The following is a 24,851-nucleotide window of genomic DNA, read 5'->3' as shown; positions in this document are numbered from 1 at the left end:
ATAATCACTGGTACCATCAATGATTAAGCACCCACACCAATTTTTTAAAGCAATATCTTTTTTTTTAAAGATTTTATTTATTTATGCATATAGAAACTGGGGTACTGGCGAGAGGTGTGGGGGTGAAGAGGATTCACCAGAGACAGACAGATTGACTGACACTGCTGAGGGGAGCAGCGGGCAGGTCAGGAGAGGTTTGCTGCACCATGTGGCCTTGTGGGTCACCTTGCTGGCCAGGGACAGAACTCGAGCGGCAGTGGCTGCGGATAACTTCACAGTGTTGTGCTTTAACCCTCTGTGCTACCAGGGAACGCCCCCACATCAATTTTCAGAGTATCTACCCTGTATCTGAATTACAATATCGTTATAAAACAAACAGTATTATCCCATTTTACAAGTAAGGAAACTGAGATTTAGTAAATTTATCTCACAAACCTACTGTCAAAACCATCATTGAGTATTAGTTTTCTGACTCCAAAGCCATAATTTTCCTACTCTTTACCACTTCTCTCAGATAAATGAATGGGGGAAATGCTCACATTTAGAAAAAGTCTTCCAAAGAATGCGAGGACATGAAGATTGGGAAGGAAATGAACAGATGGAAGCAAAAGCAAAATATGTAGATAATCTTAAAAATTATACTTAAACCAGATACTAAAATGCTCTGTAAAGTATGTATGGAATATACTTAATATAATATTGGATCAGCATAAAGAGTAAGGAACTTGGAGCCCCAGGAGAGAGGAGCTCTGATCAGCTCCCCCATCAATGGCCACCATACCTTGGCTAGTACTTCTTTCTTTGGACTTAGAGCAAATAACTCTAAGGACTCTTCAGGCCTATAATCTATCAGCCATGACAAACAGAATAGAAATCAGAGCAAATAGAATATATTCGTAAGTGGGTCACTTCATACAAAAGAGGAATTGTATAGGAAGAAAGATCTAAATGAAACTGACTTTTCTACGGTTTAATTGTTTATATTTCTGAGTTTCTACAATAGCTAAGGATTTAATTATCTAAAAGCCAGACTTAATGGCTAACAACTTTTTGGAAGGCATTCAAATTGTGGTGTGACTTCTCTCCCTTTCAGCTCTGGTAAATGAATGTGTGTCCTCTCCCCTGCAGGGCTTGGCATTATTTATCAGGACAAAAGTAATCTATTTGGGGACTGTATCCACAAATATTCCCTCCCCCTCTCAGCAAATGAAAAGCAGCTCCCACTCTGAAGCTAAAGGAAGAAGAGGGCAGTCAAGCTAGTGAATGAATGAATGAATGAACAAGGACACAGCTGCTGCAGTATGTTACAAAAATAGTTGTCCTAGGAGCCAGGCAGCAGGAAAGGACTGCACAACTATCAAAGAAACAAAGTCATGGGGTAAAATCTAGAGTGTGTGAGTAGCTTAAGTGGGTAGTCATAGCAGTATGTCAGGGGCCCCAGGGGCAAGCAACTGACTGAGAGCTTTTTAAATGAATATTAACAGAACTTACTCTGTTGTATACTAATGAATACTACTTATGATTATTTAAAATAGCATTACTGAGTCATAACATTAATAAGGTATTATTATAATGTTTTCCATTCTACCCACCACCTCTTAAAGAAGTAATACCAATTTATGTTGATGAAAATTATATCAATAATAATGCCATTTGTTGAGCACCTGCTATCTACCAGATGTCATTTCTTTTAATCCTTACAATGACCCTGTGAGATATTTTTATCCCATTTTACTATGAGGAAGTAAAGCTCAGAAAGATGCATAACTCTAATATATATAACTAGTAAATGGTGTTCTAGCTCTCCTAAGGTTTTCAAGATTGCATATTTGGGAGGGGCGTTTTCTTCTGAATATGCTCACTATGTTGAACATTAAAGTCTGTCTTTGCACTGAGTCTTAGTGGCAGTTGAGAACACAGACGACAGATTTACCCAGACCTAGGCTTAACTATCACTTCTTTCATTTTACCAGCTGCATGATCTTGGCAAATCACTTAAGAAAGATATGGCTTCTTTATGGTATGATTTCATTTACATGAAATGACCGGAACAAATCCATAGGAACAAAAAGTCGACTAGTGGTTACCAGAGGGGTAGCAGAGTGGGGAATAAGGAGTGACTGCTTACAGATACAGTGTTACTTTGGGGGGCTATAAAAATGTTCTGGAATCAGAAGCCTCCCTGGTAGCATAAGGGGTTAAAGTGCAGCATATGAAGCTATCCACAGCCATTGCAACACGAGTTCAATTCCCAACCAGCAATATGACCCACATGGTGCAGCAGACCTCTCCTGTCTCACCCACTGAGTCCTCAGCAATGTATTTCAGTAGATCAGCCTGTTCTGCTCCCTATTCTGTTTCTGATGAATCCTCCCACCCCACACCTCTGGCATATACTCCAGTTTTTCTATGCATAAATAAATAAATCCTTTAAAAAATGTTCTGGAATCAGATTGTGGTGATGGCAGCACAACTTTGTGAATAAACTAAAAATCACTGAGCTGTTCATATTAAAAGAGCGAACATTATGTGAATTAGATCTTTTTTTTTTTTTAAAGAAAGAAAAGAAATATCTGGTCTCATATCATAATGAAAGTGCTAGCTGGCACTTCTAGGCCATAGCTTTGTAACACCAATTCCCTAACATCTCCAGGACTAAATTCAGTTTCGAAATACCTGTAGTCACATTCTAGAATATAAGTCCAGTCCTCTACTCTGTCTCCAACTCTCATTCTCATGCTTCTCTGAACACTCTCCTTTGATCCAACCCCCATTTTTTCTCTACCTCCCAATTTCCTCTGGGCCTTTTGGAACTCCAGGTATGTTTTTTATTTTAGAATCTCTGCATGTGTTCTTCCTGTCTAAATTCTTCTCTAAGTCATGAATCAACTCAAAAAAATGTTCTGACTACTTTAACTTGCTTGGATCTTCTTATATACCCAGAAACATTCTTCTGTGGTAGCTATCACCATTAGTTATATAGTTATCTGTTTAACTAATCTGTCTCTTTGGCTAGGAATATAAATTCCAAGAAGACAGTTAATTGTTCATCCCAACATCTACCATAATTTCTAGCAGATAGCAGATGTCAATGGTTATTGCTACTTACCAAACTTCCTTATAAAAGTTTACACTTCATAGAGTTGTTAAAATTAGATTATATTAGATGCTTTGTGAAAAGGGCTTAGTACAATAGGTGCAAGACAATTATTAATGGTCAGATCGATAGCAGTGATGAGAATGGTGACTGCTCAACTCATCATTAATTAAATATGTACCTCAGTGTGTGACAGGTGCTAAAGATACAACCATGAATAAAACAGAAAGATCTCCCTATACTCTAGAACTTACAGTCTAGTAGCAACCAAGAAACAGTCAACTTCTTGACCACTTTCTAAGCTTTGGACTCCTAGCCTTTAAGCACTCTAAAATTTGTGTTCTGTCTCATACCTTATGTTCTCCCAATTCATATCTGTTGGTATGTCATTTCTTTCATCCTTCACTGTTATTTGTTCTTATGAACTCTGTATAGTGTTGGCCTTCAATGTTTTCCCTTCAAAACATTCACTACCGGCCCTCCCTGGTGGCGCAGCAGGTTAAAGCACAACACCAAAAAGCTAACGCCACTTCCGCATGAGTTTGATCCCCACCTGCCCCAGGAGTGATCCACATGGCTCGGCAGATCTCTCCAGGCCTCTCCTGGCCCACCAGCTGCTCCCTCAGCAGTGTACTTTGACAATCTGCCTGTTCTGATCCCCATTCAGTCTCTGGTGAATCCTCTCACCACCCCTGCACCTCTGGCTTGTACCTCAGTTCTGTATGCACAAATAAATAAATCTTAAAAAAAAAAATTCACTACCTATGAAATTGGTCCCCAAGATTTTTCCTTCTGGGCTGGTAAGACTCAACTGACTGGGCACCCCCTCCAAACATAATGGCCCTGTGGTAGGTACAAGGTTATGCAAATCCCTCAGAAAAGAATGATAACCTCAGGGTCAGTGACATCTAGAAATGAGTTTGGATCATCTAATATCTGTGCAAAGTAATTTAGAGGTGAGTCATTACCTATCCCCATTCTGACTTCTATAGACACCATCCTGCCATAGCGATCAATTAATATGCTTTCTGGGGTCTGATGAATATCTGCAATAGTGTCTTAATTGGGTCCATCCTGCTCTGTTACATCTGCAGACCCAAGAATGTATATGATTCCAGCCAAATCAAATCCAGTAAGTCTGGGCTTCTCACTCATCTAGAATTCGAGATGATCTGCATTTAAAAATTTCTTTGAACAATGGGGGGAGGGAAATGCACTGGACTATGGTGAGGGCACATGGGTGATTTGGTGATGGGAAACCCAAAGGGATTGCAACTGAGATGGAAAAATGCACAAAAATATGTAAAAATAAATTATTATTAAAAAATTTCGGCCCTCCCTGGTGGCGCAGCGGGTTAAAGCACAGCACTGAGAATCTGAGGCCACTTCCGCATGAGTTCGATTCCCGCCTGCTGCCTTCCCCGGAGGAGACCACATGGCGAGCCAGACCTCTCCTGACCCGCCCACTGCTCCCCTCAGCAGTGTACTTCGTCCATCTGCCTGTTCTGCTCCCCACTCTGTCTCTGGTGAAGCCTCTCACCGCCCCTGAGCCTCTGGCCTGTACCCCAGTTCTGTATGAATAAATAAATAAATCTTAAAAAAAAAAAAAAAATTTCTTTGAGTCCCAAATAAAGAAGACTGGGCTAAGAATTCTGAAGCTCAAGTCCAAGCTTGAACAAGTACTTACTATATAATGTCAATGGTTGTCTATTCACATATTTATTCAATATCAGATACCTGCTTTAGGTCATGGTCAAGTACAAAGTTGGCTGGATACATACAGACATGAAGAAATTACAGTTGCTGACCCTAAAATCTTTCTGTGAGGAAATATAGAAATTATTTTTATATTTTATGTATTATATTATTATAATACATATAATTTATAATATATTGTATATGTTTATACTATATACTTATATAAATATGTAATACTATACTGAAAAATGGAAGGTGAAAGTAAGTTTTTGTTCTTCATTTCACAGATGAGTGGAAGTGGTCAGAAAAGATTTATAGCAAAGATGAAACCTCAGCTGGGTCTTGAAGAATAGAGCATTTGGATAGGTGGTGAGAAGGGTGAGGGCACTCTAAATAAGAAAAATGCACAAGATTAAGGATCAGGAATTCAGCATTAGTATACTAAAGAAGAGATTATGTGGCCAAAGCAGTAGGGTAAACAGGAAGAGTAAGCCTAGAAGGGAACAGTGATATCAGATTTGGAGCAACCCTGTATATCCTGGTATCTTTAGATGACAATCCTAATGACAGATTTCCATGGGATCTCCAGGAATACAGAATGGTTGAAAACAATATACTCAGAAAAATTATTCCTCCATTTCACCATCCTTAAATTCAAGGCAAATAGAGCAAGAATGTGGGACACCAATATGATCATCTTTAACAAAGGAAGTTTTAAACTCTCTGATTGATACTCTTATTTTTTCACCAAACCGACAAAATTCTCACAATTCAACTAAAGGGAACAACAGTTCTTTCATTTCATAAAGTATGAAATGAGATTTGGGCATTTAAAGAAACAAATCTGGAGACATTCAGGAACTGCTCCCTAGAGAACTATTTGCAAAAATGATCATGCTGATAGATGCATCCTGGAGACAGTCTCTGCGATTAATGTCTAAAATAAAAATTTACTATAAATTGCTAAAATAAGTAATATAAGCAGCATCATACAAGTGAAAGGACAACTGAAATGTGTTAAGTGGACGAGGGAATCACAAAGCAATGTATTTATGGTGGTTTAAAAGTTTTACTTCTGTCACGTCGATAAGGTTTGTAAAAGTGCAAATTTAAAAAAAAAGTGTAAATCAGGTCATCAAATCGAAAAGGTATTCTTTGAAAAAGAAAATCTGGAAGTTGATAATTTAACCAAAGAGAAAGTGACTGCTCAAGGTCATACAGATTATAGGAACCACATACTGGACTCCAGACTCCCAGTAAGAGCCTTTCCTTCTCCAGGCAATGGGCGGCGTTAGTAACCCGCGGAGGGGGGTGTGGCTCACGCGTTCCCCGGCCAGTACGCGGCGGCGGGTAGGAGAAAGCACAGTCCAGTCGGGTAAAAGGCGCCGCACGTGCTGCCGGAAAGAGCCTTGTTCTCGCTAGAGTCTGGTTACCCGGATGTGTACACTGGCGGTGATCGCTCGGCCAACTCCGCTCTTAGTCCGCACTACCCCCCGCATTTAGTCCGCAGGGGACCCGCATTACCTTTCCTAGAGTTCTGCTCATCCTTCGCTGCTGCCGCCTGCAATTCTGAAAGTCGAAAGCGCCCGGAGCAGCCTTTGTCTCCTTGGTATCTGAAAACACTGACGGAACGATCCGGTCCAGTAACAATACCCGACCGAGATCCTCTCGACTGCCGCATTACCTTGGTTCCGGCAGCTTCAGACTCAGGCAGCCGTTTCTTCAGACTCCGCCCTCATTACGGCTCTAGTCACCTTCACCACTAATTTTCAGGCAGAATAAATTGCCATCTATGTGTTATTCAATATTTTGTACAGTATTCTACTATTTCACCTACCTATTCATGATTTGTTACTATCGCTTGCTTATGTTTCTCGTGAATTCCTCAAGGACTGAGATCCTGTCTGATTAGCTCATTTCAGCTTCTGGCACAGGATGTGGTGATCTGCCTTCTAACCTTGACAATCAGTAAAATTTACCATAATAAGTTACATAATAATTGACAATAACTGCTTTTTATTCGGTGGTCACTATGTGCGTTGCATCAACATAATTTGTTCCCAGTTAGTGGGATGTTACCACTTGATTTTACAAATAAGGATATTTTAAGAGGTTAAGGGACTGGTCTGGGGCAGATAATCTGAGGCAGAAGCGAGTTTCTTTCTTTCTTTTTTTTTAATTGATGTAACATTGGTTTACAACACTCAGAGGTACAGGTTTCACACTTCTTTAGATGTATGTTACCACACCATATCCACCACCAAGGCACTCACAACCTTGTGCTATAATCCACTGGACATCTACCCCCTTTAGAGGTGTGTTTCAGTCTCAAGTACAATGTTTTTCACTGCACACACCCTGTCTTACATGAGATGATAATGAGACTGTACACATTCATTTACATATTTTATATTCTTCAACCACTTTACTTAGCAAAGTGTGCCAACACTTTGAATCCTGGGAACACAGAGGTGAATATTACATAGTTTGTGCCTTGAAGTGGTTCATAGAGAACTACATCAAGTGGGAAAACTTCTGTGCAGCAAAAGAAATAACAGTGTGAAGAGAATCTATGAAATGAAAGAAAATATTTGCAAAGCATACATCGAAATGTCCCAAATATATAAGAAACTCAAACAAGAACACCACAAAAACAAATACACTCAGAACCTGAATAAAAAATTACCAAAAGAAGACAACAAATGGCCTATAAATGTGTGAAAAGCTCACTTACCATCAGGTATGCGAATCAAAACTCCAGTGCACTATCACAACAACCTGTTAGAATGGTTATTTATTTATTTATTTTTAGAATGGTTATCATAAAAAAGGCCAAAGGTCACAAATGGTGTTAAGGATCTGGAGAAAGGAAGAATGCAAATTTCCCCATTATGGAAAACATTATGTAGAGTCCACACAAAAAATAAAAAATAGAATTATTACTTCTGTGGTTGCTGAAAAAGGAATCAGTCCTACTTCTCTGTGTATATCTAAAGAAAATAAAATCAGCATCTCAAAGAGATAGCTGCCCTCCCATTTTTTTTAAAGATTTATTTATTTGTGCTTACAGAACTGGGGTACAGGCGAGAGGCTCAGGTGTGACGAGAGGCTTCACCAGAGAGACAGAGTGGGGAGCAGAACAGGCAGATCGATGAAGTACGCTGCTGAGGGGAGCAGCGGGCGGGTCAGGAGAGGTCTGCCACACCATGTGGAACTCCTCCGGGGCCGGCGGGGATCAAACTCATGTGAAAGTGGCTTAAGCTTCTTAGTGCTGTGCTTTAACCCGCTGTGCCACCAGGGCCCCTCCCATTTTAATTATGGCATTATTCTCTGTAATCCAGATATGGATTCAACTTAAGTGTTGATTCCTCAATGGAGGATTGAATGCATAAATAATATGTGTGTATATATACATATATATATATAATGAAGAATATATAATCACTTGAACTTAAAAAGAAGAAAATCCTGTCATTTATGACAACATGGATAAATCTGAAGGTCAATATGCTAAATGAAAGAAGCCAGTCAGAAAAAGACAAGTCAAGTATTGTATTATCTCACTTATATGTGGAACCTAAAATTGACAAATTCATAGAAATAAAGGGTAAAATGGTGGTTACCAGGGGTTGGAGACATAGGGAAGAAGGGGAGATGTTGGTCAAAAAATATAAAGTTCTAGTTATGTGTGTAGTCTACCTAATGTAAAGCATGATGACTAGAGTTAATTACACTGTATTCGATGGAGGAAAAGAGTAGAAAATCTGAGGGAGGCATCACAGTGTTAAAACCTGACTCATGCAAGGAGGTGGAAGCAGAAGGAACTAATATGACCATTAACCCAGTCATAGAGACTCCTATATTACACTGCTGTTTCAAACTGCTGTAGGGAATATTGGAAGCACAGATCTGAGGGTAAAGATACAGAGATTGGGCCCACTGTGAGAGTCCGCGTATTTATACAAAATCAGCAGCAAATAGACCACTCCACAAAGGAGTGAGCCCCTTCCCAAGAGAAAAGGACTATATCAGGGCAGTCTCTGCTCTGGCTTGAGGCAGCAGTCCTCCGCCCACCTGTGACTATGCAGGTGCTTCTTTCCATCACTCTCTCCCTCTCTGGGGCAGCAGCCCCCTGCCTGTCAGTGATCTGTACCATGCCAGACTTCTCTGTATCACCTCCCTCAGAGGAGGCAGCTCTCCTAAGGCTGCCAGCCTGCAACCATGCAGGCCTCTCTTAGCAAACCCATCCCTTTGGGGAAGCTCTTCCTGCCTACTTGCATCTATGCTAGTGTCCTTCTCTGTCTGTCCCTGCTCCTAATAAACCTGCGCTCTAAATATAACTAAATCTCTGTCTTGTGGAGAAACTCACCGTGTGCTGCTGAAATGGAAGCTCACCTTTCCCAGAGTGAACCCAAGAACTCCAAACTCCAAAAACAACATCAGTATTGAATACTGGAAATAAGTTAAATAAGTTAAGGGAGATTTCAAGTGCTCTCATCATCAAAAAAAAAAAAAGAAAGAAGGAAAATAAGATAACTTTATTTTATATTAACTAGCTTGGCTTGTAATCAGTTCACTATATATATGTATATGAAGTCATCAAGTTACACATCTTAAATATATACAGTTTTAACTTTTAAAAGTAGTTTATAGACATTAGTAGGGAGGCACCTCATAAACAATAATAAAGCACTGAGAAATTCCAATTACAGAGATATAAACTCTATTATGAAAGGATTACATTGTTGTATAAAGTTAGCATCAAATGAAATAATAAACATGCAGTTATTTTTATTGTTCCTGCTACTGCTGCTATGGTTATTGTTCTCATTATTTATGTTCTTAGCAAGGAAAAGGTTCAAAAATTGCTAAATATGAATGGGGCTTCAATGATAGGGAGTTCGCTTTATTGTCAGAAACCTTACCATTATCTCTTATTCTATTGTTTTATCAATCCTTCTTTTGATGAAATTCTGAGGCAAAACAAAGATCTATGTAGATAAATCTATATCCCTCAACATGTCCCCTTTGGGACAATGTTGCTAAGAGACCATCTAAAAAGACAAGTTCACAGTTAAATGATACACTGAGTGTAATGCATTGTACAAAGTGGTCACTCAGTTAAGAGCAGTTACTATCAATTATTATGAGGCAACTGAATGTCAGAAAGTTTCACTTATGGTCAATCAGCTGTTAAATGGAGGTTAGAAGTCCTGTGCTAGATGCTGGAATGAATTAATCAATCTTTGAGGAACTCACAATAAAACATGGGAAAGCAACAGTAAGAAATAAAACATAGCCTGGTAGCTAAAATGGCAGAATTCTGTGTAAAGTATTGGCAACACAGAAATAGTAATTAATTCAGCTTAGAGAAACAGAGGACAAGCCACACCTCTATGACAATGACTGGTTATTGCCTGCGCACATATTTAAAAGCTGTTGGGATTTTAGAAGTGAATTTGTGCCAGGTCAAATCTTTTCATTCATGTTTCTATCCCACTAGAGGTTACGAATCTTAAAAGACGTATTCTTTTCTTCCCCTTCAAAGATTAACTACAGATATCATTTTTGTATTATTTTATATTTTTACATGAACCATATGCAGTTTTGTGCAAGGTAGAGTGATAGGAATTATCACTTTGTAGATGACAAAAATAAAGGGGAGAAGTTTAGGTTGATTGCCTAAGCTTAAATAATTGCACATCACAAAATCAGGGAAATAGCAATAGATTTTTAGCTCTGAAGAGTCTTTCTTATAGTCAGGGACACCAACAACAAACTAGATACTCTGAGATCTTCCATTGCCAACTCTAAATCCCAAACCAACTTTAGTTGATTGGCATTTACACAGCACACATGAATATGGGCGACAAGCATCATTGTGAATATTGTTGAAGAATAAACAATGAAGTCAGCTGTTTTCCAGATAAGAAGGGAGACTAAATGCACTGAAACACCAATTTTTCTGCAGCGATGTACTAGCTCCTTCCATTCACACAACTGTCTCCTAAATTCTGTCTACTTCATCTGTACATAGTCCTGTGCATACTCATACTTCATTCTTTGTATCCCTAGCAGTTGGCACAGATCACAGAGCATAAAGAGGCTTTAATAAATATTGAATGAAATAATAAATGAGTGAATATTAAAAAATTTCTAGATGTAATTGTGGGTTTTAGATTTTTTTTTCAAGATTTTGCACCACAACCAAACCATGGAGGAACTTGGCCTTTCAGGTTTTATTATTACAAGCCAGCCTTCTTAAAAGCCTTTTTTTTTTTTTTAATGCTCCAGTGCTCAGCACAACCACATCAGAGAAAGCCTTAGGGAACAAGAGAGAATAAAGGGAGTCCCTTCAGAAGAATGTCTTTGATCTTAGATTAAACTTCTGTTAAAATAATAATTCTGTAGTATTTACTATAAAAAGTTTCCCAAGGGTGCCAAATAGCTCTGATTTATTACTTGAGTGAAAGCACATATATTAAACTACCTCATATGGAAAAGTATTTTATCTCTATTTTGGGTATAGTGTTGGCACAAAGAAAATCGTACTTCAAAGAAAAAAAAAAGGTCAGAAGTGGAACAGAGTTGGCTACAGAAGAAAAGTCAGAAAGAGATTGGTGCTCACTTTTCAATTTGTACTTAATCAAGAGTTTTCTGCTTGTGTAGGCTGGGCAGAGTGAGTAGGGATTACCTAACCCTAGAGAGGGAGGAAGGATGATGAAAGGTGCTGTAAGAAGGAAGCTCAAGTGGTTAGTGAGATCATAGAAACAGGTAAGAAGGGAAGGAGACAGGGCAAAGAGCCACTCACTAGGCAGCAAGGCATGCAACCCATTAAGAATCTTTCTAAAAGCACAAAACCTATGTTCAAGTTGTTTCAGTGTGGCCTCCATCGTAAGGATACTGGGAGAGTACCTGCTCACAAAGTCACTCCCCATAAGGATATTGGCAAACTTGGACACACCTGAGAGACTACACTAGTACTCCTTCTCCCAACCCTTTCAGGTTGTCATTCAATAAATCACCTTTTATATCTTATACTCAATAGAAGAGAAACCTTTCTTATGAAGTGAAAGAATTCTTTGGTGCCTCCCTAGTGGCCCAGGGGCTAAGTCTCAGCACTATCACTGCTGTGGCCTGATTTCAATTCCAGCCAGGGACCAAGCCCTCTCCGTTTTGGTTGCTATTAACCTTAGCGGTGTATTTCAGTAAATTTATTTATTCTGCTCCCCACTCAGTCTCTGGTGAATCCTTTCACCTACTGCACCTCTGTTCACCTCAGTTCTTCTTTTTAAAGATTTATTTATCTACACATCCAAGAATTGGGATACAAGCCTGAGGTGCCGGGGTGGTGAGAGGATTCACAGAGACAGAGTGGAGAGCAGAACAGCTAGATTAACAAAGTACACTGCTGATCACTTCATTTCTTTTATGCAAAAAAGAAAAAAGAGTCCTTTGTGTTGTTGTCATTGCTTAAAACCAAATATCATATGTGTACTGGGAAAGAAGATACAGGTACAGATTTTACAAAATCATGACATGGAGGCGGATTTCAAAACAAATTTCCCAGACTTCACCTTACTGGAGTAGGAGCAGCAGCATAGTGTCTTCTTTTTTCTAAAATATCTTCACAGGCCCTCCCTGGTGGTGCAGTGGGTTAAAGCACAGCACTGAGAATCTAAAGCTGCTTCCGCATGAGTTCGATTCCCGCCTGCCCCGGAGGTGACCACATGGCGTGGCAGACCTCTCCTGACCCGCCCGCTGCTCCCCTCAGCAGTGTACTTCGTCGATCTGCCTGTTCTGCTCCCCACTCTGTCTCTGGTGAGGCCTCTCGCCGCCCCTGAGCCTCTGGCCTGTACCCCAGTTCTGTATGCACAAATAAATAAATCTTAAAAAAAAAAAAATAAATAAAAAAATAAAATATCTTCACAGACTTGTTCTCAATTATTCTTCACCATAGTCTTATGAAGCAAATAAAGATGAATTTATATTCTCATCACGAGATAAGGAAATTTAAGCTTAGAAAATTGAATTGATTTGTTCAACATCACACAGAAAGTGGATCCAGGTGTTTTGTCCCTTGGCCCAGGGCTCTTTTCATTCAACTACCATCACTCAATATGATCACATTTCATAATTGTGAATTGGAGATCCATATTTGGATCAGCCTATTATTATGACTGAGCCCCTAAGCAGTCAGTAAGTCCCTCTACCTCCACAGCCATAAGAAAGGACTTCTACCCTCCTAGTTACATGAAAGGACCAAAATTTATTTCTTTCATGCCAAACAAAGAAACACCCTCTTTCCTATCCTGCTTATCTGTCTAGTTAGAATAGGTATTCAAGATACAGAGCACTTGGATACTTAGCAAGGAAGAAGCTGGGAACTTTCTTCACCAGTGTGACGAATTGTTTGACACAGGAGACTGAGTACAGATAGAGGGACTTTCTTAATGTAAAGGATGCAGTTTTTCAGAAGGCCTTGATTGTTCGATACTGCTGCATTTGGTCAAAGTTTGGACTTATTTCTTCAGAGATCCTTGCCAGCGCTGCAGTATTATGACTCTAAGTTTTACAAGAGTAAAATTCTTGTAATAATAATACTCCAGATCCCTAAGACTGTGAAATCTCTGAAGGTTCCATAATCTTGTAATTCTTGTGGGGCAACTTTATAAAGGGAGGATGAGGTTGTGTAATAGCCAGTTCTTAGCTTCTCTCCTCTTCTATCTGCCCCACCTTCAACCAGCTGCATACTTTGAAATTCCAAGTGCTTAAATGCCCATTGGGGAAATAGGAAATTTTAACACATTCATCTCTGGAATACTTTTTACTATGCTTGTAATTAGAATGACAAAGAAAAATAATATGTAAGAAACAATCCATATTATATATTGGTGTGCCAGCTGTCAAAATAGTTACATGGAGTGGGGGGGTCCAGGAGAGAGGGGATGAGTGACAAAAGGTAGTCAGAATTGTTGGTGGGATAAACTTTTTTTTTTTTTTAAGACTCATCTATTTGTACATACAGAACTGGGGTACAGGCCAGAGGCTCAGGGGCGGCGAGAGGCTTCACCAGAGACAGAGTGGGGAGCAGAACAGGCAGATCGACGAAGTACACTGCTGAGGGGAGCTTCCCAGAGACAGAGTGGGGAGCAGAACAGGCAGATCGACGAAGTACACTGCTGAGGGGAGCAGCGGCGGGGGGGGCCGGGGAGGTCTGCTGCGCCATGTGGTCACCCTCCGGGGCAGGCGGAATCGAACCCATGCGGAAGTGGCTTTAGCTTCTCAGTGCAGTGCTTTAACCCGCTGCGCCACCAGGGAGGGCCGGGATAAACATTTTTAATATCACTATTCATTTCCCAACTTCTCAATCTTCTAAACTATGCCTATATTTTTATAATCAGGAAAAAAAATGTTAACTTCAAACGTGTCGGGCCGCTCATGGGGCTGCCAATTTATCTGTAAGTTGGGGAGTAAATGTGTCCTCGCAAATGAAACGGAGGGGCCAGCTAGGCTGACCAGAAGTGGCTTTGAAGGGGAGGACGGGCATTTAGATAGGGTGGGTCGATCTAGTCTGGTAGAGTTTAACCCGGAAGCGCTGACGGTGGCAGCCGTCAGGGCGAAATCCAGACGAAAAAAGTGGAATAACGTGGCAGCAGCAAAACGCTCGCGGCCAGCCAAGCCCCAGCTGCCTTCCACCGCACACTGGCCAACGCCCCCGGCTGGTTCCCGCCCCTTCTCTCTCGCCATTGGTCCACTGAAGCTCGGGACCCGCCCCTTGGGAGGAGAAATGGGGCAGGTCTCCATTTCCTCAGGGGCGGCCATGCTGAGTGTGGCTGAGTGCGTTCGCTGGGTGAGGCCGTTTGCCCTCTAGGCCACTACTTTCCCCTCCCAGTATTTCTCCTCAGTCGCGGGGATCCCGCGGAAAGAATGGTTTGCCCTTTGGGTGCTGGGCGTTTGTGTGAAGTACAGACATTTCCACCGTCTGGCGTTTTCCGGAGGTCGGTGGGTGTTAGTTTTCCAGAGATGATGTCATTGTAAAAACCTTACCAGAGATCTAATGCCGGTGGGTAGGGTCTCAGAACTACTGAAAAGCAGAGATCCTTAGAAAGACAGTGACCATATATTTTATTCGAGGTAGGGCAGCTTTAAGAATGTAAGGGGATACTGTAGTAATTAGGATTTACATAACTGTAGTAAATGCATACTGTTACAGAATTGATGGCCATCCTACTTAGAAATCATTGGGTCCCAGGTCCAGCTCAATTTAAACAATTGTGTTAAAGTGTATATAACAGAATGTTCTGTTGTAACCACTTTTATTGTGCAATGTAGTGGCATTACATTCACAATGTTGTGCAACCGTCATTGTTATTTTCAAAATTTTGAAAACAGGTAATTCTTCCCTGTTAAGCATTATCTTCCATTGCCTCCTCCCACCAACCTCTGGTTATCTATAATCCACTTTCTGTAAGTTTGAATTTGTCTATTCTAGACATTCACTGAAGTGGAATCATCTGAGGTTCCTCCTTTTGTGTCTGGCTTGTTTCATTTATCCTAGTGTTTTCAAGTTTCATCCATGATGTAGTAACTATCAGTACTTATTCCATTATATAATTGAATAATATTGCATGGTCTTTGACAATTTTTTATCTGTTCATTATTTGATGGAAACTTGTGTTGTTTTTAGCCTTTGGTGATTGAGAATAATGCTGCCATGAACATTCCCATACAAGTATTTGATCCCCAGTTCAATTCTTGAGTATACATATACTTTAGAGTAGAATTGCTGAATCATATGTTGTACTCTATGTTCCAAATATTTGAAAAATTGTCCTATTGTTTTTCCCAGAGGCTTCACCATTTTACATTTCTATCAGCAGTGTATGATGGTTCCAAATTCTCCATATCCTTACCAACATTTGTTAGTTGCAAGTTTTTTTTATAGCCATATTAATAAGAGTAGTTGGGTCATTCATATATTATGTTGTGCTTTTGAAAACAACAGGGAGGTTTACTCTGGAAAGTGTTAAAGAATTTTGTCCAAAATAACAACTGAAGTTACTCAGCAATTGATTCTATTGATAAGTGGGAAAATTGCCAATTACAGTATCTCCCTCTCAAAGCTTTCTACCAGCCTACCTACCTTTGTACAGAGAAATATCTCATTTTAGGAATATGAAAAGGGAATAATAATTATCTCCTATGCTCCTTCTCAAAATTTCTACAAGGAGTTATAGTATTTTACTTTATCTTCCTTATAAAAGACTTTTCTAGTATATTTTGAAGCTTAGTCTCTGTTGAGCATGTGAGATTACTTGGTTTTAAAGTCCTCTTCACACAAGAACCATCACATTGAGGGCAAAATGGCCACAGGTTCAAGTTTTTTTCAGATTAGGGGATTCTTACTGCTAAGAAGAGAAGTCTGTAGCCTGTCTATGGAACACAAGATCTAATTTCTTACTAAAGGTACTCATAATTACTGTTGCCATCTAACAAACAGAAATAACAAAAACTGAGTTTGAAAAATCCACATGAGATATCAAAGATCATAGAATAAGAGTCTGGGGTTTAGGAGAGAAATCTATAATAATCTCTTGGAATCTGTAAAAGGATGGCATCTAAAGGCATAGGTCTAATATCAGTGAGAATGGAAAACTACTCAGCTGTAAAACTAGATGAAATTCTGGTTCTCCCTGGTGGCGCAGGGGTTAAAGACAGCATTATCAAGTTATGGCCAGCACCAGTTCCATTCCTCAGCAGGGCTAGGGAGCTAACCCTCATGGTGAGCATACCTTTCCTGTCTTGCCAGCTTCCCCCCTCACTGGTATATTTCAGTACATCTGCCTGTTCTGCGCCCTACTCTGTCTCTGGTAAACCCTCTCACCTCCCCTGCACTTCTGGCCTACACTCCAAATCTTGTACGCATAAGTAAATAAATCTTTAAAAATAATACTAGATGAAATCCTGCTACTTGCAACATGTATGAACTTGGTGTTAAGCTTAGTGAAATAAGTCAGATGGATAAAAATAAACATTTATGATTTCACTCACATGTGGAAGCTAGACAGAACTAATGAATATGCAAAACAGTGCACAAAGTCTTCCATTCTAAGTACAAAATAGGTGGTTACTAGAAGAGGAGAGGGAGGTGAGTCATTTGGGTAGAAGGGGGTCAATTGTATGAGGATGGATAGAATTGGGCTTTAAATGTAGTAGTGTACACAGAGGTTGACTGATGATGCACATTTAAACTACATAAAGTTATAATGCAGTGTTACTTCAACTTTAAAATATTTTAAAAAAAGGTGCCCAGTTAAATATAAAATTTTGAATTCATATTTAATTTGGCATCTTATATTTTATCTGCCAATCCGATACAAAATACAACAGCCCAGGATACACCAATCTACTGCATTCATTATTTCAATTCACATGTGATTATTGAATACCACTGGAGTAAAACATTGGGCTAAGTGTTGAAAGTGAAGGTGAAATTTAGGTTCCCAAGGAATTTTTTTTTCTTCAAATGTTGTTTATTTATGCATATAGAACTGGGATTCAGGCCAGAGCTAATTGGTGATTTCTGCATAGCTTGCATCTTTGAACTTTGAGTATTGGTCTCTTCCAAGTAAAGCCATGTATCACCCAATGAAACTTTAGTAAATGATAGACAGCATTTACAAGGGTGGTCTCTATAAGTTGCCTGGGTGTGTAGGAGGCTACACTATCTAAGTTGATAAGTACATTTCATGATGGTTACACAAAGATGAAATCACTAATGGTATCCCATCACTAAGTGACACATGACTGCATTTACCTTTGTAAGAACAGAATCCAACCTCTAGTAAAGTGGTGTTGGAATCAACATGGCTTTTGCTTTTGTATTTCTACTGAGACATAAATATCCAGTATTGAATAGAGCTAACCAATATTTTCACTCTTGTTGACTTCAGACAAAAGTAATTACTTGTTAAGACAAACAACAGGGTTTATGCAAAGAAAAAAAAAGAAGGTGGCAATAAAGTGTGTTCATGGTGAGAGCCACCTACACTTTCCAGAACCTAAGGCTAACAAACCCTTTGTAATCTGTGGAAGAGATTATCTCTAGCAAGACAGGCTAGATCCCCCAGTTTGCTGATTTACAAATGCATGGGCACTCTCTAACCTCTTCAATTTATTTAAGCTGAGTTCTGAATATTAATGTTCACAGTCTACACAGTACAATGAAAACTGAGAAAACTAGACACTTAAATACTTTTTTTTAATCTTGCTTTTTCTTAATTTCTCATTGATATTTAGTCGTGGTTTATCTGAACAAAGGGTTATAAAAATAAAAAGACCAAACTTGTGGGCAAACAATAGATCAGTAGCATACAGCAGGGGAAAGGGAGAAAGATCTGTCAGAACAAGGGAGGGGAGAGCATAAGGGACTGTGGTGATAGTTCACAGGAGGTGTGTTAGTGTGAGATTTATAGGGACTACACACAACGGGAGAAATCAAATACTGAACAGAAACGAACAACAATGTAAGAAAACAAAAAATTTTATCAATGTAAAAATAATAGTGATTTGTTATACTCAGGCTTTATCTTACCTTCAGTTAAGAATTGAATGAAATTTAATAATCCCTAAACACTTTTAAAAAGCATTATTATTATTCTTTTCTTACACCATTGTTAATTTTTGGACTTCTTTGAGGTGTAATCCCCATAGTTCTCTCACCACCATAATCCCTTGTGTACTTCCCTCCCCTGTTTTGACTGCATCCCCTCTCCTTCCTTCCTATATGCCTCAGATCTGTGGTCAAGTGCAAGTTTTGTCTTTTTCCTGGTCTTTTGTTTGATTTCTTTATATTCCACATGTAGTGAAACCATCTGCTATTTCCCTTTGTCTCCTGACTATTTGTCTTAGCATAATCCCTTCCTTCCATGTTGCTGTAAATGACATGACTTTATCTTTTTTGATTGCAGAGTGGTATTCCACTGTGTATGTATACTACATCTTCTTCATCCAGTCATCTGTTTGGGGGCATTTAGGTGGTTTCTATATTTTGATTATTGTAAATAGTGCTGCCAAATGCATAGGAGTGCTGGCTTATTTTCTAATTAGTATTTTTGTGTCCTTTGGGGAGATTCCTAGGAGTGGAATCAGCGGATCATATAGTAGATTCATTTTTAGTGCCCTAAACAAACACTTTAAGAAGATGGTACTGTAATGAAGGGAGAAAAAAATTTCTTTACACTTTTCTGGGTTCTTTCGTCTACTAATTAATGACACAAGATAGCTTAATAGGGCCCTCCCTGGTGGCGCAGCGGGTTAAAGCATAGCACTGAGAATCTAAAGCCGCTTCGCATGAGTTCGATTCCCATCTGCCCATGGAGGTGACCACATGGTGTGGCAGACCTCTCCTGACCACATGGCGTGGCAGACCTCTCCTGACCCGCCCGCTGCTCCCCTCAGCAGTGTACTTCGTAGATCTGCCTGTTCTGTTCCTCGCTCTGTCTCTGGTGAAGCCTCTCACCGCCCCTGAGCCTCTGGCCTGTACCCCAGTTCTGTATGCACAAATAAATAAATTAAAAAAAAAAGATAGCTTAATAGGAGAAAAACAAAGTTAATTTAGCAAAGACCCAGGAACTCTCTTAAGGTAAGTCAGTTGGGGTTTATATGTTGTCTTGAGTAAGAAGAGGGTAGGAACTTCGAAGGGGTGAAGACAATTTATGGGAGGATGGAAAAAACAAATGTTTGTCATGCCATTCAGAGAAAAGGGGACACAGAGAGGAATTTGAATAAGTAGTCCTTGCTGACTTCCCATCTCCCACATTTAGCTTATCTTTACAGCAATATATTCCAGGAAGCTTCCTTCCTGAAACTGGCCCTCTAAATTCTTTTAGGTTGTTAAGGAAAAGGTCAAAGATTCTTCCTAACAAAAAGTCAAAGCTTGCAGGCAAACCATAGATTTGAGGCATACAGGGATGGAGAAGTGAGGGTGGTGATGTTAAAACGGGAGGTAAGAGCACAAGAACTTTGGTGAACTGTGGTGGTGGGAAATTTATGAGAATTACACCTGAGGAGGAATCATACATTGTACAAAAATAAACTACAGTGTAAGAAGAAAAAAAAGATTTTCCTTTGTCTTTTGATCCTTGACTGTTTTCAACTGAAAATAATCCCCATGTCAAAGTGGCACATTTTGAGGTGACCTGCTCAGAGCCCCAATGGTATATAAATGTACTCTGTGATCTCTTTACAACTAATGAATCAAATAATTTCACTCAAAAACTTAGGAGTTTATAAGCAAAATGGGTTAGTAGTTTAGATACTAAAGTTAAGTTTTCTGTCAAATAATATAAAAGCGTTGATAACCCAGAAGAGGAGAGGATGACTTTATGACAAACAATTTTTTCTCTTTCTTCCTCAAGATGATATTTAACGATTGAATTATTTCTTTCTGCAGGTACTATGCTAAATGCTTTGCAGGCATCATTAATTTCATTCGCATGGGGAAACCAAGACTACATGGTTAAAGATTTGGCCCAATATTTTGGGGGGATATCTTGTGTCAGAGAGGTGAACTTATCTCCTTGCTCCTCTGGGTCTTCCTCAGGTTGGTTAAGCAATCAAATTAATATCAGACAAGTTAGTAGAAGGAAAAACAAACCAAATTTAATTACATATGTTTGGAGAACCTACCTAGATGTGAATTCCAACCCCAGAGAGGGAAATGAAGGTATATATGCTGAACTAAGAACTAAGAATAAGGCACTGGGTCTTCATGGCAGTGGAAGGGAATTCATATGATGAAGACAAATATCCTCTCATTAAATATTTGTTCTGCCATATAAATAGATTTCTCTAAAAAAAAAAGATTACTTCTAGTAAAAATTCTAATTCTAAATAATATTCCTAGTATTATTGGGATATTCCCAATATTATTAAGGGAGTGGTCAGTTTTCTTGTGAACCCGCAGGGGCTTGACTGACCTTAGCTCAAAATAGTCAGCATGCCAAAGTGGCACACCTTGGAAAGGCCTGCTTTTCACTGCTGCTCCTGTAAACACTAGCAGTAGAGAACATGATGGCAAAGTTGTAAATAAACAAAAATGAAGAATTTTAAAGCACTCATTTATGAAAGGAGAGATTTAGGTAAAATATTAAGACAAGCGTTGAAGAATTGGAAATTCTTGGAAGGTGGAGAGATTTTTCTTTACCACATATGCTGAAGAATTAGTTGATACTTACATGTCTAGAAATTGAATGAGATTAATAAACTAAATAAAATGTATAAAAATTCAGAGAATATGTACATTGGCTCAGTTCAATGATTCCAGGAAATGGAATTTTCCTAGAGACCTCAGAGGGGACCTTTATCGACTATGTTTTGCTTGCTTTCTGGATTCAACCCCACATCCTTAATTGTGCGACCTTTTACTAAGCATCTTCTGCAATTCCCATTTATAAAACAAAAAGTAATTATTATCTGCTTAGAGCTATTTGAATTTTTGTTACTTTTAACTTTTACCTTTTTTAATTTTCACATAGAAGAACTGGGGTATAGGCCAGAGATGGGGGGTGGTGGAGTGAGAATAGTCCCTAGAGAAAGAATGGGGAGCAGAACAGGTGGATTTACTGAAATACACTGCTAAGGGGAGCAGCAGGCAAGATAGGAAGGTTGGGTGTACCAAAAGTTGGTTAACCAGGCCTTAGTGCTAAGAATGCTGAGAATTAACTTAGTCCATCACGGAGGCCCCTGAATTTTTCTTTCTTTTAAAAAAAAATTTTTTTTAAGATTTATTTATGCATACAGAAGCCAGAGGTGCAGAGGTGATGAGAGGATTCACCAGAGACAGAGTGGGGAGCAGAACAGGCAGATTGATTGCTGAGGGGAGCAGTGAGCGCGACAGGAGAGGTCTGCTGCGCCACAATGGTAACTTCCAGGGTGGGGGATCGAACTTGCACTGAAGCAGCTGCAGCCACCTTGGAGTCCTGCATCCTTACCTGTTGCACCACCAGGGAGGGCCCACTGAATTTTTATTTCAAATGAAATGTATCTAAAACTAGCCTCACCATTTTCCTCCTTTTCTTGACCATATATGTCTCTTTAGTTGCTACTTTTTCCTTTTCTTTCCCTTCAAAATAAAATTCCTTAAATAGACAAGCCTTTTTTATATATAAAATAATTTAATTTGACATCATTTTGTGCCTTTTTCCATCCCCATGGGCTTTCCATCACCAAATCACCCACGTGCCATCACCATAGTCCAGTGCATTTCCTTCCCCCCACTGTTTCTGATCCCATTCCCCACTCCACCCCATAAAATGTCTCTGGTACATAGCTATTCATTACTGTTGTTATTTTCTCTCCTGGTCCATTATACTCCTGCAATGAGTGAAACCATCCGGTATTTTTCCTTTTCTTTTTGGCTTATTTCACTAAGCATGATCTCCAGCTCCATCCGTGTTGCTGCAAAAGGCATGTGTTTATTTTTTTTAGTTGCTGAGTAATATTCCATTGTGTATATGTACTACATCTTTTTAATCCAGTCATCTACTTTTGTGCATTTGGGCTGTTTCCATGTCTTTCCAATTTTAAATAAAGCAGCAATAAACATGGGGGTGCAGGTGTTTTTTTGAATCAGTGTTTTTGTATCCTTTGGGTAGATACCTATAAGTGGGATTGCTGGGTCATAGGGAAGCTCCATGTTTAGCAGTTTGAGGAATCTCCAAACAGTTTTCCATAGTGGTTGTACTAGTTTGCATTCCACCAGCAGTGCAGGAGAGTTCCTTTTCCTCCACATCCTCGCCAACATTTGTTGTTGCTAGTTGTTTTAAGATGTGCCATTCTCACTGGGGTGAGGTGGTATCTTATTGTGGTTTTATTTTGCATCTCCCTTATTACAAATGATGTTGAACATTTTTTCATATGTTTGTTGGCCATCTGCATTTCCTCTTTGGAGAGTGTCTTTTTAGCTCTTCTGCCCATTTTTTGATGGGGTTGTTTATTTTTGTTGAGTTTCATCAGTTCTATGTATATCTTTGTGATCAATCCTTTATCGCTAGTTTTGTGTGAGAAAATTTTTTCCCAATCAGTGGGATGTCTTTTTGTTTTTCATAATGTCTCTTTTGCTGTACGAGAAGCTCTTTAACTTGATATAGTCCCATCTGCTTATCCTTGCCTTCACTATCGTTGCATTGGGTGCTCTATCTTTAAAGATATTGCTGAAGTGTATGTTGTGTAGTGTTTGTCCCATCTCTCCTTCCAGGTATTTTATGGTTTCTGTTCTTATGTCTAGGTCTTTAATCTACTTTGAGTTGATTTTTGTGTATGGTGTGAGGTAGTGATCTAGTTTCACTTTTTTTGCATGTAGCTTCCAAGTTTTCCTAACACCATTTGCTGAACAAACATTTTTTGTTCCATTGTATCTTCTTTGCTCCTTTGTCAAAGATTAGCTGCCCAAAAACCTGTGGGTTTATATCTGAGTTTTCTGTTCAAATCCACTGGTCACTATGTCTGTTCTTGTTCCAGTACCATGCATTTTTTATTATTATGGCTTTATAGTATAGTTTGAAGTTTGGGATTGTAATGCCTCCATTCTCTTTCTTCTTAGTCATGAGAGTTTTGTCCATTCGAGGTCTTTTGTTGTTCCATATGAATCTCATCAATATTTTTTCTACTTCTTTGAAGAATGTCATTGAGACTTTTATTGGGATGACATTAAATCTGTATCTCACTTTTGGTAGATGGCCATTTTGATGATGTTAATTCTCCCGATCCATGAGCAGGGGATGTCTTTCCATTTCATGTTGTCTTCTTATATTTCTTTTAACAGTGTTTTATAATTTTCTTTGTATAGGTCTTTTGTTAGATTGATTCCTAGGTATTTGATTCTTTTTATTTTAATTGAAAAGGGGATGGTTTTTTAAATTTCTGCTTCTTCTGATTGGTTGTTTGTGTATAGGGAGGCCTCTGATTTTTGTGTGTTGATTTTATATCCTGCTACCTTGCTAAACTGGTTGATGGTTTTGACTAGTTTCTCTGTGGAGTTTTTGGGGTTTTTAATGTAAATTAACATATCTGCAAATAAGGACAGTTTTATTTCTTCTTTCCCTATTTGGATTCCTTGTATATCTTTTTCCTGTCTTATTGCTCTGGCTAGAACTTCCAGTGTTATGTTGGAAAGCAGTGGTGATAGTGGACACCCTTTTCTTGTTCCTGATCTCAAAGGAAAGTCTTTCAGCTTTTCTCCATTGAGGATAATATTGGCTGTGGGTTTAGACAAACTTTTTTTTTAATGCCTCTAGTTCTTAATCTCCCAATTTCATCCCAAATGCAAACCTAATTTTTGTCCTCTTCATTCTATTGAAACTTCTGATTCAGGTCATCAGTGACACTTAAAAAAAAACAACAACAAAAGAGTTTACCAGGACTCCTTGGCGGCCTATCATGTTATACTATTGCAAACTGCATTTGACACCAGACAGGGAGCTAACCCACTAATGGTGCAGCAGACCTCTCCTGTCTCAATCTCTGTTCCCCTTGGTGGTATATTTTAATGGATTTACCTGTTCTGCTATCCACTCTGTCGTTGGTGGGTCCTCTCACCCCCATGCCTTTGGCCTGCATCCCAGTTCTTTTATGCATAAATAAATAAATCTTTATTTATTTATTTATTTTTAACAGTTTAGGAGTCTCCTTGGTGGCACAGCGGTTAAAATCTCAGCACTTTCATGCTATAACTAGCCACTGCAGCAAGAGTTTGATCCCCTGCCAGCGAGCTAACCCACATGGCACAGCAGACCTCTCCTGTCTCCTGCTGCCTCTTCATCATTGTATTTCAGTAGATCTGCCTGTTCTGCTCTCTACTCTGTCTCTGGTGAATCCTCTCATATACACCCCCATACACCTCTGGCTTACACATCAGTTCTTGTATGCATAAATATAAAAAGTTAAATCTATTTTAAAAACAGTTTACCAAAATATAATTTACATCAAAGTCATTCATGTTAGCCATACTATTAAATGATGTTGTATTACATATACACAATTGTATAATCAC

General features: G+C 39.2%; 1 protein-coding gene across 3 annotated transcripts in view; it reads right to left on the bottom strand.

Moving 5' to 3' along the window:
- Window positions 1–6,483, bottom strand: part of MRPL48 (mitochondrial ribosomal protein L48) — a 42,656-nt gene extending 36,173 nt beyond the window's left edge. For 2 of the 3 annotated variants that reach the window (XM_012725069.1, XM_012725072.1), the window contains exon 1: window positions 6,320–6,483. In XM_012725069.1, the coding sequence (XP_012580523.1) occupies window positions 6,320–6,476 (157 nt within the window). In that variant the 5' untranslated portion in view covers window positions 6,477–6,483. The remainder of the gene's footprint in view (window positions 1–6,319) is intronic. The other variant, XM_012725070.1, reaches the window with a different exon arrangement.
- Window positions 6,484–24,851: the final 18,368 nt, after the last annotated feature.

This window comes from Condylura cristata, unplaced genomic scaffold (genome assembly GCF_000260355.1).
Source record: "Condylura cristata isolate star-nosed mole 26May11 unplaced genomic scaffold, ConCri1.0 scaffold00015, whole genome shotgun sequence".
Taxonomy (NCBI): domain Eukaryota; kingdom Metazoa; phylum Chordata; class Mammalia; order Eulipotyphla; family Talpidae; genus Condylura; species Condylura cristata.
The sequence above is the reverse complement of the archived record's forward strand: the minus strand, read 5'-3'. Positions and strand labels throughout refer to the sequence as shown.